The sequence below is a fragment of the Micrasema longulum genome, unplaced genomic scaffold (genome assembly GCF_059751315.1).
Source record: "Micrasema longulum isolate JH-2025_06_02 unplaced genomic scaffold, ASM5975131v1 h1tg000003l, whole genome shotgun sequence".
NCBI classification, from domain to species: Eukaryota; Metazoa; Arthropoda; class Insecta; order Trichoptera; family Brachycentridae; genus Micrasema; species Micrasema longulum.
The window spans coordinates 310,557-331,111 of NW_028277212.1; the positions used below are offsets into that span (position 1 = coordinate 310,557).

Below are 20,555 nucleotides of genomic sequence, written 5' to 3' on the forward strand. Positions count from 1 at the left end.
AATATTAAATTCAATGCTGGATGAAATGATGTTTTTAAATTGCTTTAAGGCATTGTATTTCGTAAACGGTGCCGCATAAATTATCCATAATATTAATTAGTATTATTTATATCATCTAGCACAAAAATGTTTTTAGAATCAATTTTGCGCAATTTCCTAGCGTTGCTTCATGAATGAAGGAGATGGAATCGAGAGTATTGAAGTTTCCCTAGCAGTCCTAGCACCTCGTTCCGCCATGCATTTGTCAAGCGGTCGTGCGCACCCGCGATGTGTCATTTCGCGATTGTTTATCGTACGTATACGCTAACTTAAATGTTATTGCGCGGCAAAATAATGAGAAAACGCACTGTGAGATGTATAATAATTAAGTGATAAGTTTAAGGTGTACACTTGTGTCTGGTCTGTGCTTAATTTAGTGTGTTTTTGTAATTGTGTTAATCTGGCAAAATGGCCGCCTCCCGAAACCGTGTTCAACAAACGAAAAATATATCCTCGATATTTTCGAAATTGCACGGCGCGTTTTCTGATGCCGTGTGCCCGCCTAAAATGGCCACAGACAAGCGGACGCTGGACAAGACATGGAAGTTGATGGATAAGGTGGTGAAACTGTGTCAACACCAGAAGATGAATTTGAAAAATAGCCCTCCATTCATACTCGATATACTGCCCGACACTTATCAGCGATTACGAGTTATTTACTCCAAATACGAAGATAACATGTCCGCGTTAAATTCCAACGAGCATTTCAACATATTCATTATCAATCTCATGCGGAAATGCAAGCAAGCTATCAAGTTGTTCAAGGAAGGGAAAGAGAAGATGTTCGACGAGAATAGTCACTATAGGAGGAATCTGACTAAGTTGAGCCTCGTCTTCAGTCATATGCTGAGTGAATTGAAAGCCATATTTCCCAATGGAACCTTCGCCGGGGACCAGTTTCGCATAACCAAGAGTGATGCCGCGGAGTTCTGGAAGAGCAACTTCGGCAACAGGTAAAAAAAACTCATTTATAAACAAAATTGTACAAACTTAAGTTTATATTATCACAGAACTTTTCAGGATTTCAATTAAAAATGGCATATCACGCACCTGTCAAAATGATTTTAGTGTTTAAAAATCGAACATTACTTAGATTTTTTAGTAGATTTCTTTGACCCTGAATTCAACTGATTTAACGGGGTTTGTTGATTCTAAATCCTTTTTTAAATGACTAAATATATGGAAAATGTATGCCTTGAATAAATATAATTTTTATACTAACAAAATACCAACAGGGTACTTTTGTGCAACAATGTTTAATTCAACTACATTTATCATTTTATTTAATGTTAATAAATGATTATAAATACTATTATTAATATTTAAAGCATTAACTTTGTGGTATATTTTTGTGCAACTATGGTGAAAGTGTAAATTGGGTTTTGCATGTTGGTTTAATTGGTGTCCTGACGAAGAGACGGGTACGTCTCGAAACCGGTAGACATAGAAAAGTCGGTAAGTGGTTATATACAAATATTTTATAATAATTAGATTATATATACAACCACTTATCGACTTTTCTATGTCTACCGGTTTCGTTTGGGCATTAATTAAACTAACATGCAAACCTTACTATACACCTTCAACATAGTAGTTGCACAAAAATATGAAATCAATGTGCTGATAGGACTCATGCTTTTAGTAGCTGACATTAGCGAGCACGTTGGTTTTATATTTTTTTGCAAGTACTATGGCGAAGGTGTGCAGTGGGTTTGAATCTTAGTGCCCCGACGAAGTGACGGGTACGTCTCAAAACCGACAGACAGAAAAGTAGGAGGGTGGTTAAATGCAACTATTTATTAACATTTCAGAAAATGTTTGACCACAAAGATAATGGTTTGTTTTTCAATCTCTAAAATCGTATGCATACTTAAGTAGTACATGTATCTTTTTACTTATTTATTTATTTAATTGACGGACTTATGCAGTCCATTCTAACAATGGTAAATACAAATTCTTATAATAAATACAGATACTAATAAAATAAAATTAAAGCTAGGACAGCAAAATATAAATTACTACCTCAAGACAAGATCCGGTCTATCTTAGTGATTTTTTTTCAATCTATAAAGACTTACACCAAAAAAGTTCAGATCTTCTCTCAAGTTTACAATTAGTACATGTTTTTTTTAAAACGTAAAAAGAAAATATTTCATTTTATTTATTTATCCTTATTTACACATTGGCGGACATATCTCCAAATTGAAATCACTCTTAACCAACTAACAAAATAGTTTTTTTTTTCTTTAGTTCAATACGTATGTGAAAACAAAAACAATAGATATAGCTTTATGAATAAATAAATAAATTTGAAAAACAATATTTTTATTCTGTCCAAATGTTTGTAGATAAGGACTGGATTCCACCCCCAGAAGTGGTATTTTGAATCTTCTCTATCCCCTAGAGAGTAGTTAATTTGGGGATTTATATTTTTTGAATGCGACGAAACATTACTTCATAAAATGACCACACTGATTAAATGACACACAAATGATTAAACTCAAAAAAATATGAAAACGTGAAATCAAACATGATGATTTTCATTTAGTACATTATTGGGACCTAAAGCATTACTCAAAAAGAAAGTCGTCGCATTAATTTATTTTTTTTCATTTCATTTATTTTATTCAGATATTTAGAACATTACAGAAAAAGACCCAATTCATTATAAATACAATAATACATCACAAATTACAGTAGATAGTAATGTTATTAAAATAATATAACAAAATGTAAAAAGAAAAATTAAAAGTTAGAAAGCGCTTTCCTAAGGGAAGGCCCACTGTCGTGAAATATGTCGACATCCGAGGCGATGCGATTAAGTAGCAAAAAATAAATATCTTAATATAATAAATAAAATAAATATCTTCGAATTAATCCCTCTCTAGGGGGAAGAGAAGATTCAGAATACCACCACAGGTGTTGTCTAGTTGGTAATATAATTTATTCATATGAATCTCACCCCCCATCAATAAAGGTTTCAGCTGTTTTGACTTCTCAAAAAATAACAGGCGAAATTTAAATTCCGTAATTTATGCGATTAATAATAATAATTAGATAATAATCAAAGTTCATTAACAAAAATAACAATAACTTTATATACTACATAAACACTTAGGTAATAGATTTATCTGGATCATGTCTAGTCTGCCTAACTAGGTACAACCTGTTCTAAGGCAGACATTTTTGTGCAAAAATAAACAATAACATTACTATCTACTTGTTAATATACTATACAGTTGTACAATATTGATTTATTAGGAATTTATTTTTAGAAAATTTTCCGATTTTTCTCGACTTAAATCCAGTAACAGATTTTTTACAAATTTGTTCAATTGAATCCGGGTCATGGTTTTGCAATCTTTGGATAACATATTGAATATTTTGGGGCCCAGAAACCTGAAATTCCTTTGCCCGAATTCAGAGTTTGTGATAGACCCCATGACCCATCCTCTAGTTTGACTTCTGGTAGTGTGGGAGTGTTCCTTTTGGGATTTGATAGAATAATTTACTTGCACAAACATTATTATTCTAAAAATATATAATTGTCTTATATCTAAGATCTCGAATTCCTCAAATAGCTTGACGCTGGGGTACCTGAAGGGCTTTTTAAAAATTATTTTAATGATTGATTTTTGAGCAGATTCGAGAGGTTTTAATATCGATTTATTAGTGCCTCCCCATCCTATTATGCCATAAGGTATAATTGAATTACATAAAATAAAATATAGTTGCTTGAGTTTAATTGCATTCGATATACCTATAAGTAACGCAAAATTTATTTTTTTATAACTTCAAGTACAAATATTAAGTACTTTGGCGGACTCATTGCTAAAAGTAAAATCTTTCAGTCAACCAAAAAACAGACTGGTCAAAAAAAGAGATTGGTCTAAATTTTGTACTAAAAAATCATAAATATATATCAAAAGATACATACATATGATAAAATAAAATTTATAAAGCCCCAATAATTAAAAATAACAGCTGTTTTTGATTGGGAGATAAGGTTCGCACATATTAACATTAATATATGTATATTTTAAATACATTATGTTATACGTATTAAATTATGAGAAATATAGGATCAGATAATGAGTTTAGAAGGAGAGAGAAAGAGGAACCAAGGAAAGAAAAAAAAGCAGTAAAAACTCTAGGAGTTGAGGATTCTGGGGATATATAATCATGTTTCGACAAGGTGCATTTTTTATAAGAAGAGGTTTCATTCCAAAGTCTAGCAGCTTGGACAGAAAAATAAAAGCTGATAAATGATGTGCTTTGTCGAGGAATGGAAAGTGTTCTCCCCGAGAAGAGCGAAGCGAAATACTATTAAAGTGAATTATAAATAAAACAAAAATAACTAAAGTTTGAAGAAAAAACATCGCGTTTTAGATGTGGCAATCACCAACATTAGACATAATGGTGAATGTTACACAGTGCGTAAAGTGATTACTAAAACCAGCAAATGACACGTCATTAGCCCTGTAAATACATTTACATTTCCACACTCCCAATATTTTCTTCATCTCTGTTGAGATATTGGTCTCCTTGGATGATGTTGAAGGGCGTAATTTCAGTATTAGTCTACAAATGTGTAGATAAAATCAAAATATTGACTATTGATTAATTTTTAAAATTAATAATATTTTTTGTTGACCAAATAATTTCACATGAATGAAAATAATTATCTTTAACAAAATATTCTCGATAAGATAAATAATGTTATGGTAATCTATAAATTCATTCACAATATTGTATTTTGTATCTCTATTTGTACTTAAAGAACCCAGCTGATAGAGTTGATTTTATCGCCGTAAAAGGAATATTATTTGAAAATGTTACGTAACGTAATTGAAAAATGAAAATGAGGAATTAAGAAAAAAAATATTTGTTAATTTACCATCAAACTAAGCATATTTAAAAAAAATAATATCAGCGCTGTTTAGTTTTGTGTTTTTTTTAATTTTATTATTTACTTTTTCATGTTTTATTTATTTTATTAACATAAACGGCAAATCTGCATTTTGCAAACGTTTATAATATTAACATATTTCGCTTAATACTTTTTTTTTTTTCTAAAACATGAATATTAAAAACAAGATTTATAAAAAAAAAAAAAAATCAAACCAAAAATCATACAAGATTTATATTTTAAAAAATAACTTAAAAATTATACAGCATATTCAGTAGAAATTTTAAATAATAAAGCATTCTACAGTAAAACAACAAGAAAATCAAAAGTACTGTTTCACACAGCTAGGCAAAGTGAACAAAAAATTTTATATGAAATGCATGAATAAATAAATATAATTACCATTCACCATCTTTGAGAAAGCTAAAAAGGTTTGTTCTATAGGAACAATACCCCACACTAAATATATCAGATACGTGGGAATAACTATTGCCGAGTTCATGAAGTCTGTTTAATACGGCATTTACAAGTATACACTGTCCGTGAATTGTTGCTACAAAACGGTGGCACCTGTTTAGTCATTCTTCCAGGCACCCTGAAGTTGATGAGAGATAACAGTTCAGGGCAATCCCATATTGAATTTACAATTTTGAATAAATTTAAAAGGTCTATAATTTTTCTTCTATCGTTAAGTTTTAACAAATTTAATGTTTTTAGTAAAAAATCGTAATTTAAAAATTCATGACTGATTCTAAGTTTAAAATTTATATACCGTAAGAATTTTTTTTGGACTCTTCCAAGAGAATTTTGGTGACAGTGTAGTAAGGAGTCCATATTGTAGAGTTATACTCTAACTGGCTTCTCACTAATGAAGTATACATCAACTTCAAAGTGCCTATGTTTTTGAATTCCTTAGTCACACGTAACATGAAGCCTAACATTTTTAGAGATTTACTAGTAATATTATTTATGTGCCTAATAAATAAAACACAAAGTATTTTACAAATATGAATTACATTCCCAGGAGTTACAACAACTTAATTCGGGACTTAAAAAATATTAACAAAAAAAACACATTGAGAACAGCAAAGAAACAAAGCAAGTTTAGCACCTTTATAACTAAATATAACAGTACAATATATAAGCGAAAAACCTTTTCTTACAAAAGCAGATTAAATATATTAACACGCTTTCAAGAATGAAGGAAGTGGTGAATCTAGAACTAAGGAAGATAAGGTCGTTAACATAACATGCCATGCAGACGATGCAGCCATAGTGGCAATGATAATTAAAACATATCCATCTCAGTTAGTAAAACATCTGGATGCCTAGAAATGTCGTATGGTACGATGAACACATACAGATTGGAAGCAGGATTCGATATATACAAAACGTGTGTCAGACCAATCATGGTGTATGTAATAGAGGCAAAGATGGATAAAGAAAAAAAACGAAAAACTAAGCAGAAAAACTAAATGACTGCTCAGAAGATCAGAGATGAAAGTACAGGTAAACGTCGTTTTACGCTGGGGTTCCGTTCCGAGAGACTCCGACGTAAAAAAAATCGGCGTAAAATGAACATAAATGTAATGAAAGATATAAGATATATTTTATTTATTTATTTTATTTATAAATTTATTGTAAAAAAATAATATACATACTTAATAACAGGGAATCTATATAAAACCAATCAATGCAAAATGAAAACGGAGTGTTCTCTGTTTATGATAGTCTCCATCTAACATGGCACAGCCTGTTCTAAGATGGAGATTTTCTATCTTTAGAGCGTAAGTAGTCCTATACCAATAAAACAATAACAAAAAAGAAAAACTAAAACTACTTAATTAAAAATGCCTAGCTAATCAAATGTAAGAAATTAAAAATCATCATTATAAAAATATCAAGTATATATATGTGCCAAGAATACATGTTACTTAAACATAAATAATATGGTATGATATATAATAAAACAAAAATAATATGTGTACTAATTATAAAAAGTACTACGTTTTTTGATTTACATATATTTTTCAAAAAAATCTCTCGCTACACTATTTATATGTGCAGTTATTTTTATTTTAAATTTTGTTTTACATTTTGAGTCTTTTATATTTGGCAATAAATCATTAAATATTTTTGGTGCAATTACATTGTATTTCCTTTTACCAAAGGCGGTTTATACAAATGGGACAATACAGTTAATTTGTGTTGCTGAACGAGTGTTCATATTTTGTTGGGTTCTTTAAGGTTAGGTTTCGTTTCAAAATTCTAAGAACAATTTAACGTGTTTATTTAATACATATCCTAAATATATATTAAATAAATTATAAATGTATTTAATAAATTCAGTGTAAATTCGTTTACAAAATAAATAATAATCTCTTGATAGAAATAATGATTTTTTTACAATAAATACTAACTCCCCAGTTCGTCAGTACAAAATTAAATTCTCACACTTTTAATAAAAATCATCCAATATCATGTTTTTATATAAATATATATATAAAATAAAATCGTACCTTTTTATTTTTCATAAAAACAAAACGAAAACTAACTCGGAAACAATTTCACACACACTAGGCTGCTCGCGTACACGGTAATAGATTAAAACAACGTGTAAAAGTGTGTCTGCTATTAGAATCGCGGCTCCTACTGTCGTCTGCTGTCCGGCACCCACCGGCGTAATTGTAAATCGGCGTAAATCGAACCGGCGCAAAACGACGTTTACGTGTACTAAATACTGAATACTATTTTAAAATTACTCCGCCTGTGACGTCTTAAGTTTTCTACGGTTCGTTGTCCCGATTGGCGGGTTGCCTTCCCGGTAACCAGAAATGTATCGCAACACTCTGACGTATGTTGATTTCGGAGGACTAGTGACGTCGCTTTCAAAATAGTACATTTTTATCAAAATCATTTTTATGAAATTTTTTCATATATATTCGGGGAACTTCGACGTACAATATTTGAATGCTCTAATTTTTACCGCGCGTTTGAAAACATATTTTATTTACGAGACTGAAATTTCTGTCGAGACTGGAAGCCCTAGTCAAAATATGCAATGTTAACTTACGTAAGAATGGATAAAAACATAGATAGTTTCCATCTCTGTCGAGATATTTGCCAACACTTGTATTAATTCCTTACCTCGGGTGAGCTGCTTGTTCATTTGTATTGTTCTTATTCAGAGGAATAATATTCTAATTTACAATTACACAGCTTGGTAACAAGAATAACTGCTAACAAAGAATTCTTAATTATTTCATTACCAAACGATAATTTATTTATACAAAGCTTCTTCGACGCAATTTCAGTATTGTTTCCAGTTATAGGAAACCAACTTTAAATCATTTATATTCCTTTGTTCGTTTACCCTTTAGCTACTATTATATATATATATGTGAGGGTATGAGAAGCAAACTTACAAATCTCCATTGAAAACGTCCTTCCCCTGTTTGTACCATTTATATGCCGATGATTTGCAATTGTATATTCATTTCGAGCCTGTCGACATTGTTGAAACACATAGAGTAATGTCACTTGCACTCGACCATATCTCTTCATGGACAAAAAAACATGGACTTCTCATAAATCCAACAAAAACCCAAATTGTACTTGTTGGTAGTAAACAAATGTATTCAAAAGTGAATTTTTCCACACTTCCTCTTTTCAAAATAGATGGTACAGAAATTCCATTCATGACTTCAGTCAAAAACTTAGGTATTATCATTCATAAGCATTTAGAGTGGCACGATCAGGTTAACGAAGTTAGTCGTAAACTTTATAGCAGTTTGGACTCACTTAAAAGATTACAGAATTTCTTGCCAATTAATGTTAAGCAAACATTAGTCCAGAGCTTACTTCTTCCACTACTTGACTACGCGAATGTATGTTATCCAGATGCTAACTCTGAATTGCTTGATAAGTTAGAACGATTGCAGAATATTTGTATTCGTTATATCTTTAATCTTCGCAAATTTGACCACATAACCGAGTATCGCACGCAACTACACTGGCTCAGTATCAGGCATAGAAGAAACATTCACATTCTATCACTTCTTCACAATATTTTAAATAATCCCACTTCGCCTGTTTATCTGAGAGAGCTCATCCAACCTCTTTCACAACACGGACTATCTCTTCGTTCTAGTAACGAGAGAACTCTTTTAATACCCCGTCATCGCTCTAATTTTTTTGCCTCCTCTTTCACAGTAGTAGCCGCTCGATTGTGGAATAATCTACCCACTAATGTTAGAGACGCCCCTTCTTTATTTACATTTAAGTCAAGATTGAAATGTCACTATCTAAATATTTAAATTGTTTCTTTATCCTTCTTCTTTCCTTCCCATCCCCTCTCCTCTCTTCATAGTAAAGTGTTATTTTTTTTATACATATATTTATTTTTGTTAATCTTTGCTTTTAATTTTTGTATAAAATTGTAAGATTCAATATGTCCATGTATTTATAATTTTCTCAAACTGAACGGTTTGGGTAGGTAGGAAGAAATTGCCTTAAGGCAATATGCCCGCCCTTATATGTATATTTATTGTATATGTATATAAAGTGTCAATAAATAAAACGTTACTGAGATATTTGCGAAAAACTTGAAAAAAGATTTGTGAGATTTGTAATAATGCTTCACCAACGCAATGGAGAATGCTAAGTTTGCGGTGTCAAGTAGTGTAATTAAAATCTTTTTTTGCAAGATGTAGAGACGGTTTTGAATTACGCTATTATTAAAGAAGGTAGGTTTTTAGTTAGTTTATTTTGGCATCAATAACTAATTTTCCGTTTTTGGTGGAGATTTCCAAGTTTGCTTCTAATACACACATATGTGAGCATGTTTTTTATTCTTTATTTTAATTCTTAACTTTTAATTACTTTTACAAATTTTCTTCATTTTTAATATTATTTCCATTTGTAAATACAAACTACAAACTTTAAAATAACTTTTTTTACTTTAATTTTAATATTTAAACAACTTCCATTTATGTTTTTTTTCTCCTTCTCTTTTTTGTACTTTCATACTTTTGTACTTACTTATAATTACTTTATAATATGGAAACTTCACTGGTCCATTAGATAACTCTGATTTAACAGTCTAACTGTGTAAAATATAAAACTTTGTAACTGTACTGTATGTTTCCTAAATAAAAGAAAACAAAAATAAATAAATTCATATGTGTTATTTTATTTTATTGAGTAAACAAACAGTATGTACAAAATATATCGACATATATTATATTAGTTTAGGAGACCCGTGCAAACACCAAACAAATTGTTTACACTTAAGACAATAATTCAAATTACGTTAAATATATAACAAATGAAAAAGATGTATTATAAAAAAATAATTAAATATCTGCTTCTCTCAATATTTCTTTGACTTTTTACTTAAATTTACATTCATTATCATGCATCGGGTTGTGGTCTCGTGGCTAGTGTCTTGGACTCACGGATCAGAGGTCCGTAGTTCGAATCCCACTCTACCCTAACTTGATTTCCATTTTCTAATAGTGAGTCCAATTCGTTTAAAAGCGGCCCTCAACATTAAATATTATATTGAGTTTTTCTACTGACATTTCTTGGTGGAACTGCATTTTAATTATAATAATAAAAATACTTTATTACCCCCTGCTTGCACTTGTATATAACATAGAAATTTGTTTAGTCTCCCACCAGTCTGACGATGTCGGTCACGACGAAACCCGGTCACTGGTAAAAAAATTATAAAATAATTATAAATAAAAGTGGAATAAAACAAAGTATTTTTATTATCATAATTAAATATTTGGGTAAATCATAAGAACTCAAAAATTTATTTTATAAAAAAAATAAAAAAAATATAGCTACATAAGGAGGAAACAGCTTGTTCCGGGTCAAATTAACACAGTTTTAAATCAAATTTTACGTCAACAATGTTTTGAGTATGTTCAAATGTTTGTAGACAGGCTGGAATTCCTCCCTAGGGAGTTATGTAGATCTCTGTTTGTTTCAACAAAACGGCAAAAGAGGCAAAACGTTTTTGAGAAGGGAATATGGAGTCTTAAGGAAAACGGAACAACGTAACGTCGATTTTAGTAAGGCTTAATCAGTCCGACGTGCAGTTGTCTTTTTCGCGCAGTATTGAGGACGCTTTTGCGAGAGAGTAACAGAAAAAAAATGTTCGAATACCCGATACATATTAATCAAATTTCTCAGCTGTCGCATTTGCAATAAAGTTGTATTTATTTGCAATATTTTGAGTTTATCCAAATGTTTGTAAACAGAAGACTGGATTTCACCTCCTAGGATGTCGAGATTAACGAATAATAAGATATGGAGACAATTTTAGAGAAGGAAATATGGAAGTCTAGGCATTTTCGGGGCTCATGATGAGGCCAATGACAGGTCTTTTTCAACTAGTCATGGGAGTAAAATGGGAATCAAGTTGTAGAACGAGCTATTTATTATTCTTAGTTTGCCAAACTTCCACGGGACTACAATCCGGTTCGTACTTCTTACGGTATGTGCTTATCAATGATTGAGTATGTATGTTAAATAAATATGTAAAGAGCTTTATAAACATGTTTATAAATAGTACATCAAATATAAATAGGGAAAATTGTTTCATAATTGTTTACAATAACATTATGCGCAGAACCTTCGTACATACGGAATAAATCACAAAGAAACGTGAAAACATACAGGATGGCCTTTATATGAAAAGAGACTCAGAGCAAACATCGTACGTGTTCTCGGTATTAATTGGTTCTGTTGGGACCTCCTTCCGCAGTCGCCTGGCCAGAAATTTGTCAATACTTTCCTGATATCTCACCTTCATGTTACAAAAATGATCAAGATACGCTGCGATTGATGTACCAGTGCACTGTCCTATGCACCATCAGGTGCGGAAAGGGAAAGATTGAATTCTCTATCCTTACCTCTGTTTTGTATAAATACATTGTGTTTCTTCATAAAGATACCAGGCTCGAAGATGTCGCGAAAGCGATGAAACCAGATATTCCAAATTTGCGGATTAAAGTATCACTCGTCTTTTACTTTCTAATAAATTAAAATTAAAAATCTAAAAAGGCGATTCCTTAGTTTCCGAGTAACTTTAAAAAACTGCGCTAGACTCAAAAGTAGTAATTTATAGGCTATTCGCTGAAATCAGCCGTCAAAGATACTGAGGTGAAAAATTCCCAAGGATGTAGAATTCCTAAGAATCTTGATTATTTTTGTAACATGAAGGTAAGATGATCAATCTCTTGCGCATCAGGTCCAGAGACTGTGAAATATCCTAGTGTGAAAACACCCTTATAAAAAAATATTTCATATCCACTATGTCGGGAATCGAACCCGAGACCTCTTGCATGGTAAGCAAACGCGCTGACCACTACACCACGAGGCCGACAAATAATAAATTTCATAAATAGTTAGTTAAAATATGTAGGCAATAAAAAAGCCATTTACACAAGTTTTATTTTATATCCTATAATTTTACGCTTATCAAATATTTGTTTGTTCAATGAGTTATCATTTGAATTTTCAAATGTCAAACCTTTTAACACCAAGGTTAAAAATACTAATATTATTGTTGTAAAAAAACACATATAAGTCGACCTTGGCGGAGATCGAATCCGGGACTTAATTCATTCCGGTTAATAGCGTTTACCACTGCACTACGAGGTGGACTTTTTATCATTCAGTGGTCTTATTCTGTAACTAATTCCCTTCGTAAATTCATTCGTATTGTGTGAGAGGGAACGAGATTGAAATACGTTTTTGATTGCGTTAGAGTTAGATGGATATATATATTTATTTGGATAATTTATATAGCGCCGTTTTTGTGAAAATCACTTCAAGGGCGCTGTACAATAAATAAATATCCCACCACGTCTTGCAGCTACAGAGCGCATGAGCGGTTAGGATTCTTGTTCCTCTTCTCCAATTATGATATACAGGAGTTAGATTACAGCACGTCTTGCAGCTACAGATCGCATAGACAATAAGATATCTAGCATAAAAATAGAAGTTAGATTACAACAAGTCTTGCAGCTATTGAGCGCATGAACGGTTGGAATTCTAGATCTCATTTACTAAATAACATTTACCTATTGAAGCTAGATTACTAATCGTCTTGCAGCTACAAAGTGCATGGACGAGTGAAATTCTGGCAACTTAAAATTATCAATAAATTAACAAAAACAAAACATTGAGCATAATAGTAAATTTGTAAAGTGTTCGTGCTAAAAAGTAAACAATAAAAAACTAAACAGATAAAGCACTTCAACACTATGGATAACATAACAGATAAAAATATCCGAAGGGTAGCTTTCGTAGATTTTGGGTAGTCACTAGTCACTGTCGCAGTATCGCACAAGTGCAAACACATGTTGTTTGCTAAATTCCTAGAAGATGGTCCGGTCCACGTGTAGTTGCCGGAGGGGGGAAAGAAGCCTATTGTTCCAACGACTTTGTATCCATTTTAGTCTGTATTATTTCGTTTTATAATGAGTATGAAATTCCCGCTCAATTTTATTTATCTTTTACATTATTATTAGACATACGTGTGTGTGAGAGTGGTTTGAGGATTGGCGTATCATTTTGTATGTACGAGTATATTGGAAAGAATATTTTAAATCTATTGAGTATTTATAGATGTATGATAAACAAACGAACTTACGAAACGAAATTGTGACAGAATAAGGCCCTTTTCACACATGCCACGCCAATCCACCCGGCCCAGTAATTTTACATCCTACAAACGCATACGAAATGTGTCACCCTTTGTAGGGTGTATCCGGAAAATTACCGGGCCGGGTGAATTGGCGTGGCATATGTGAAAAGGGCCTAAGCCTGCAGTATTTGTCGAGGCGAAAGAAGACTCCACGGCCCCGATTACAATGGGTAGTTAGCAGAGTTATCCTCGACTGTCTATAAAAAAAATAGATATTTGTTTACGAAAATGAGTACATTTTCACCAACATTTAAAGTATCTTCATCGGTAACCTATAATTGAACATGTTTATAGCATTAAAAGTATGCATATTCTGCTTTTCAAAACTTAGTTTTACTTTGTAGATACATGTTATCTTCCCATTGTAATCGGGGACCAGGGTACGTATTCTGATAGGAAGTTTAAATTTATCATCAATTTTATCTACAAAGTAAAATTAAGTTTTCTGTATGAAAAATAGAATATGTTTAATTTTTTTTGCCAAACATGTTCAATTACTGGTTACCGACGAAGAAACTTTGAGTTTTCGTACAAAGCACACTTTCGTACATAAATATTGATATTAGTTTATACCGTCTGCGAACGTGTACACTTCCTTTTTCGAGGCGAGTTTAGGTGTTTCGCTACCTGATTATTACGTCATCAATTAATATAAGTTATTGTGATGGACATGAAACGCACAACATGCTTTGTAACATTGAATTAATTTTAATTTTGATTCCCTAAAATAACGCCGCGTTTTTTTTAATGTAAAATTTATCTATAAAATATAAAGCCACGGTTATTTAAAAGGGTATTTTGACACTAGAATATTATAGAACGTAGGACTGGTACCTGAAGATATGTTAAGTACTGAATTTACATTTTATAAACTTGCAACTCATATAAGACTTAATATCCCGTTCCTACCTAAATCCTTCATATTTCAAATTCTTCTTGATTTTCTACCGTCCCGTGAGCAAGTCACATGTGAAAAGTTGTCTCTCTGATAAATCTTTTATCATATCCTGCTAGTGTTGTATAAACATGCTGAATTATACAGTTCATCATCATCTCCACGATACCGGTATCAGCGCTACAGCAATAGTGAACTGCTCCATATAATAAACAATTGGAAGAACTTTAAAGTGAGTAACAATTTCCGTACAGTCCACTAAATTCTAATTCCCTCTGCTATCAGTGTAAAATGCCTGAAAGGCATTGAGCTTACCAATTATTCCGTTTTGGTCCTTCGAGCCGGTGATTGGCTGATAATCTCACCTTTATGTAACAAAAAATTTCAAGATACGCTGCAATTGGTGTCCCAATGCAGCAGGGGCGAATCGTCAAAGAGAGCAACTCGGCAAACCTACCAATACTGTGGCAACAATACTTCGACTTCACATGGTAAAAATGCAGTCATCAATAGACTTCACGCTCTAGGCTATAAGTACCAAGACGTTGGTGACTCATTGCATGTTAAGTTTAGTTCATATAGGACGGCCCTTCACCTGTGTTTCATGGGTAGGAGAAGCTAGTACCGAATAGTTCTAGATAACATTTTTTTTTATCATTTAGTATTTTTCAAATTTGTTTAAATTTCTTTATTAATGTATTTTTTTTTCTTTTCTTGATTTTATTTAAAAGTACAAAATATTTCAAATTTCGGATACGAATGCTCAAGTTTATTTTATTTATTTTAATTATTTAAATCTTAAAATAGGGCACACATATCATACATATTGTTATGTGTGTTCTAATAATAACATTACAAATATATTTAATTTACAAATTGTTTATCACATATGTCTTGACCATTATTTTAAATTTTGATATGTTTTTTTCTTCATAAATATTTTTTTTCATTTCGTAATACTTTTTAATTGCTTTAAATAAAATTGAATTTTGTGACTTTGCCTTTTTCCTAAATGGAAGTCTAATTTTGTTCTTTTCTCTAGTATTGTGATTGTGTTCATGCTGGTTCCGATCATTTTTTTTCCAAAATTCTGTTTTTTTATTAGAGTTTATAATTTTATGAACAAATATCATTGTATTGTAAAATATTCTTTGTTTATATGTTAATAATTTCATTTCATTTACCATCGACTTTACCCTCGTATATCTGTTTTTTTTTCAAAATGATTCTAAAGGCTTTATTTTGTAATACAGTTAGTTTATCTATGTTTTCTTTGTTTGATAAAAATAAAATGCTACTACAGTAGTTAACGTGTGGTTCAATAATTGCTTTGTAAATAGTTTTGCAGGAGTCCTTATCAATAAATCTTCTGATCCTTCCCAAAATTGATATTTTTTTTGCAATCTTATTTATTACCATCTTAGCGTTTTGGTGAAATGTAAGTTTTGAATCCAACATTACACCTAAATATTTAATTTCAGTGACTTCATTAAGTTTATCATATCTACAAACATCGCTAAATAATTTCGTATCGTCTCAGTGCACTTATAATGGGGGTTGTAAACCCGTTCTATGGGTTAATATCAAATTACGTTGACCGCGAGTCCTCAAACCACAGGAAACGCAATATTTTTTCTGCTACGTAATCCAAGAGTTATCGCTTACAAGAATCCAACGATTACATTAAAAAAATTAACTGCAAACTTGCAAACGTCGCGAGTTATTCCTTCGGAATAACCACCCGTTCGTAGTAAGATTAGCATTAGTTGCGAGATAGAAAAAAGTTGTCTTTAGTGTGGGAACAGCTGTTTTTGCCAACGCACATCGTGGAAAGTTCTCACATATGATTATTGGGTTTTTTTCCTTTTCCGTTGCCATTTTATTTCTTGTTTAAGAGCTGTTAATTGACTTGCACAGTATTATGATACAGGGTAATTTGACTGCTGTTTTTACAGTTTTACGACTTCATTGTTTAGAGAAACAGCAAATTTTCAAGACAGTTTTTTTTTTTTTTTTAAATACTCGTCTGCCTCGTGGTCTAATGGTCAACGCGTTTGCTTACCATGCAAGAGGTTTTTAATTCGATCCCCGACATGGTTGACATAAAATATATTTTTTAAAGGTGTTCTTACAAGAGAATATTTTATAGTCCCAGGGCCGCGATTATGAACGGCTATCTTCATCGGTATATACTGAGACGGTAAAACTAATATCGATGTTTATGTACGAAAGTGTGATTTGTACGAAAAACCAAAATATCTTCGTCGGTAACCGGTAATGAGGAACTTCAGCCCTACGGGAAATTGGATACAAAAAATGTTTTCTTACGTGGGGTAAAAATTAGAGCATTAAATTGTACTACAAAGTTTCTTGAAAATGTACAGAAAAAATAATAAAAAATACTTTGATAAAAACGCACTACTTTAAATGACGTCACTGGTTCATGTGAATCAACCTATGATCTGAGAGCTATGGAAGATTTCCGGTCTGCTTGTCGCTTCTGGACCAATAGGAAGGACTGAATGAGAATAAGCGGAAATGAACCTCTGACGTTACACGCGGAGTTATTTCAGAAATACAAAACTTTAAAAAATCTTAGCGCCGATAATACGATATATAAAAATTATAAAAAAAAATTTTTGACTTAGTTTAACAGTCTATTAACAAATAAAAAATTCAAAAAAAACACTGAACTTCCTCATTGAACACGTTTAGAAAAATAAATGTAAACATATTCTATTTTTAATACTGAAAAGTTAATTTTTCTTTGTAGATAAAATTGAAGATAAGTTTTAACTTCCCATCAGAATACGTACCCAGGACTTCCACTTGAAGCGTAAGACTGATAGTCTTTTTTGTAATTTTTTAAATCTTTCCGTTGTTTAGCAAAAAATGATCAAGATACGCCGAGGTTAATGGCACCAATGCAGTGCCCTATGCACCATTAGGTGCGGAAAGGTCATGATGAAATGATGCATTTTTATCAAAAAAATTGTATGTTCGAGGTAGTCAGATAGAAATATTTTTTAGGAAAATAACAAACTTTACAAGAAATGCATAAAGAAGAAACTTTACATGTAGAGCGAATGGACAGCGAAAGCACGGCTTAAAGCATATACGATGCAAATGTCGATGGATGCAGAAAACAAGTCCATCGACATGTCAAGAGTAAGAATAATCGGCGTGCGTGCTGATAAGATGTAAGAATGTAGAGGAAACAAGGTCTGTATGCAAAGATAGAGTGATATAGCGTTCTATCTTCTCTGCCTATTGCTACGGGGAAACGGCGTGATGGTTTGTTTGACAAACTTAACAAGAAATGCATTGCAACATAAATTGTAAAAAAAAGTATGCATACATAATATGCATTTTCCATAGTGAAAAATATGCATTGTTATTGAATATTTCATTAGAAAAGATACAAACGGTATTATTAATTATGTTTGTACATTTAAAAAATATATATACTTATTTTGTTAACAATATTTTCAATTAAAAAAAATGTGTGTGGGTACCCAGTTATAAAATCAAAATATTTGTAATACGCGCAATTAGGTATTTGGAAATATTCTAGATATGTTAATACAGAATCTTATAATTTTGTATAAAATAAACTAAAATGCTACACTATACTATGAAGAGTGGAGGAGGGATGGGAAGGAAAGAAGAAGGAGAAAGGAAAAACTCAAATATTTCGATATAGCGTAATCTTGATTTTAATATAAATAAAAAACGGGCGTCTCTGACATTAGCAAGTAGATTATCCACAATCGAGAAGCTACTACATTATTAAAAGCGTTCTCTTGTTTGACTAGAACGAAGAGATACTCCACGTTTTAATGGAGGTTGGAAGAGCTCCTTAGGTAAACAGGCGAAGTGGGATTATTCCACATATTGTAAAGAAGTAATAGAATGAGAATGTTTCTTTTATGCCAGACACTGAGCCAGTGTAGTCGCGTGCGGTATTCGGTTATGTGGTCAAATTTGCAGAGATGTTTGTGTTGCGATGTTATAAAATACTCTCAGGGCCCCGATTACAATGGAAAGTAAACATTTATCTACAAAGTAAAATGACAATATTTTGAGTTTGTCCAAATTTTTGTAGACAAAGGCTGGATTCAACTCCCTTCAAACATCAACAGATGAAAGAATTGAAGGAATATAGATGTTCAAATATGGGCAGAATGGTGAATGGTACACAGTGTGTAAAGTGGCCACTTAAACCAGCCATTGACAGGTCATAAGCCCTGTAGATGCCTAGAATTCTATATTACCTTCTCTTAAATGTTCTTCATCTCTGTTGTAATATGTTAAAATAAAATTACATTTTTACATTTACATTTTTTTTTTTGCACCACAACAGGCCAGGAGGCCTAATTACAGTGGTGAATTACATCACAGAGCACCCAGGCTTGAGAAAAATCACATTTTAATTTTTGTGTTCTCACCGGGAATCGAACCCGGAACCTTCCGTGCGTGAGTCAAGCGTCTTGACCACTACACGGAGGCTGCAATGAAGTTGCCTGTATGAAAAGCAGAATATGCATACATTTTTTTCATCTAAACATGTGCAATTATAGGTTACCGACGAAGATACTTGAAATGTTTATGTAATATTGCCAAATACGCATTTCATAGATACATATTTTTATTTCTTATTTTTTCGTGATAATATATGCTTGCTTGTTTATTAATTTAACTTAAAAATGTCTTTCTTGCTTACCGTAACACTTTATTTATGGTTTGCTTTACAGAATTTATGTCATAAGCTTATATCTTTCCATTTTTTGTTTATATGCTTACTGTTTTTTCTTGCATACCTTTGTTATTATTGTTTTTTTCTTTTTACTTTGTAAAACTTTTTATCATCTCCTTTTTAACTAATTTCACAATTTTTTCTGTATATTCTGTTTATTATTTAGTATATTAGCATGTATTTCATTTTTATTTTTTGTAAATGCCTTTTGGGCGTTAATGAACAAAATAAATAAATAAATAAAAATACTCATTTTCGTACACAAATATAGGTTTTTCTAACCAGGTAACCACGTAAAACATGAAGACAAATTTTTACTTCTCATCAGAATACGTACCCTGGGTCCCGATTGCAATGGAAAGTTAACATTCATCTTCAATTTTATCTACAAAGTAAAATTAAGTTTTCTGTGTGAAAAGCCGAAAATGCATACATTTTTTAAAAGGTTTTTTAAACATGTTCAATTATAGGTTACCGACGAAGATAATTTAAATATTTATATTGAATCAACTGCTCCACAAATGCATAGCTTATGTTAGGTTTTTGTTATTTTCATTGTGCGTTTTGTAATATAAACAATATAGATGTACATATATACCTAGTTTATAAAACTGTGAATATTTTGTCAATTATCTCTATTTATTTATGCTTTATTAAGTTTGTTCATAACATCTTAAGAACTAATATAAACTTTTAATAATTTCACAATTTTTTCATCAAAATTTCTCAATAACATTAAGTTAATTTGAAATTTTAAGATTTTTTATATTTCCTTTATTTCTTCCGGTAACTCATTGTACAGCTTCAATCCCTTGTACAATGAATTATGAGATTCTGTTTTTCTCCTCATTGGTAATCTTATCTTTTTTTTACCCCTTGTTTCATATGTATGACATTTTTGGTTAAATTTTATTTTTGTTTTTATTTTATTCATCCCCTTAATTATCTCTGTTTATTTAGTTTGTCTTCTTTGTTTATTCTTAAATGTAAAAACATTTCGAAATAGTATATTGTTAAGTGTCCCCAGCACGGGTAACCCCAGTGAGGTTACATTATTTTTATTATTAATTATAGTTTGTAAGAGAAAAATATTCATAAATAAATTAAATGTACATGCAAATATACTCATTTTCGTAAACAAATGTAGGTTTTTCTTTATAGACAGTCGAAGATAACTCTTAACCTCCCTTTGTAATCGGGGCCCAGGTAACCACGTACCGATTTTTAATGTCTA

The 20,555-nt window shown here is 31.5% G+C and overlaps 1 protein-coding gene across 4 annotated transcripts in view; it reads left to right on the forward strand.

Annotated features, from left to right (window-relative positions):
- Positions 1-222: 222 nt before the first annotated feature.
- The window catches only part of Cbl (E3 ubiquitin-protein ligase CBL), an 89,496-nt gene continuing 69,163 nt past the window's right edge, over positions 223-20,555 (forward strand). For all 4 annotated transcript variants that reach the window (XM_088242476.1, XM_088242555.1, XM_088242636.1 and 1 more), the window contains exon 1: positions 223-992. In XM_088242476.1, the coding sequence (XP_088098602.1) occupies positions 448-992 (545 nt within the window). In that variant the 5' untranslated portion in view covers positions 223-447. The remainder of the gene's footprint in view (positions 993-20,555) is intronic.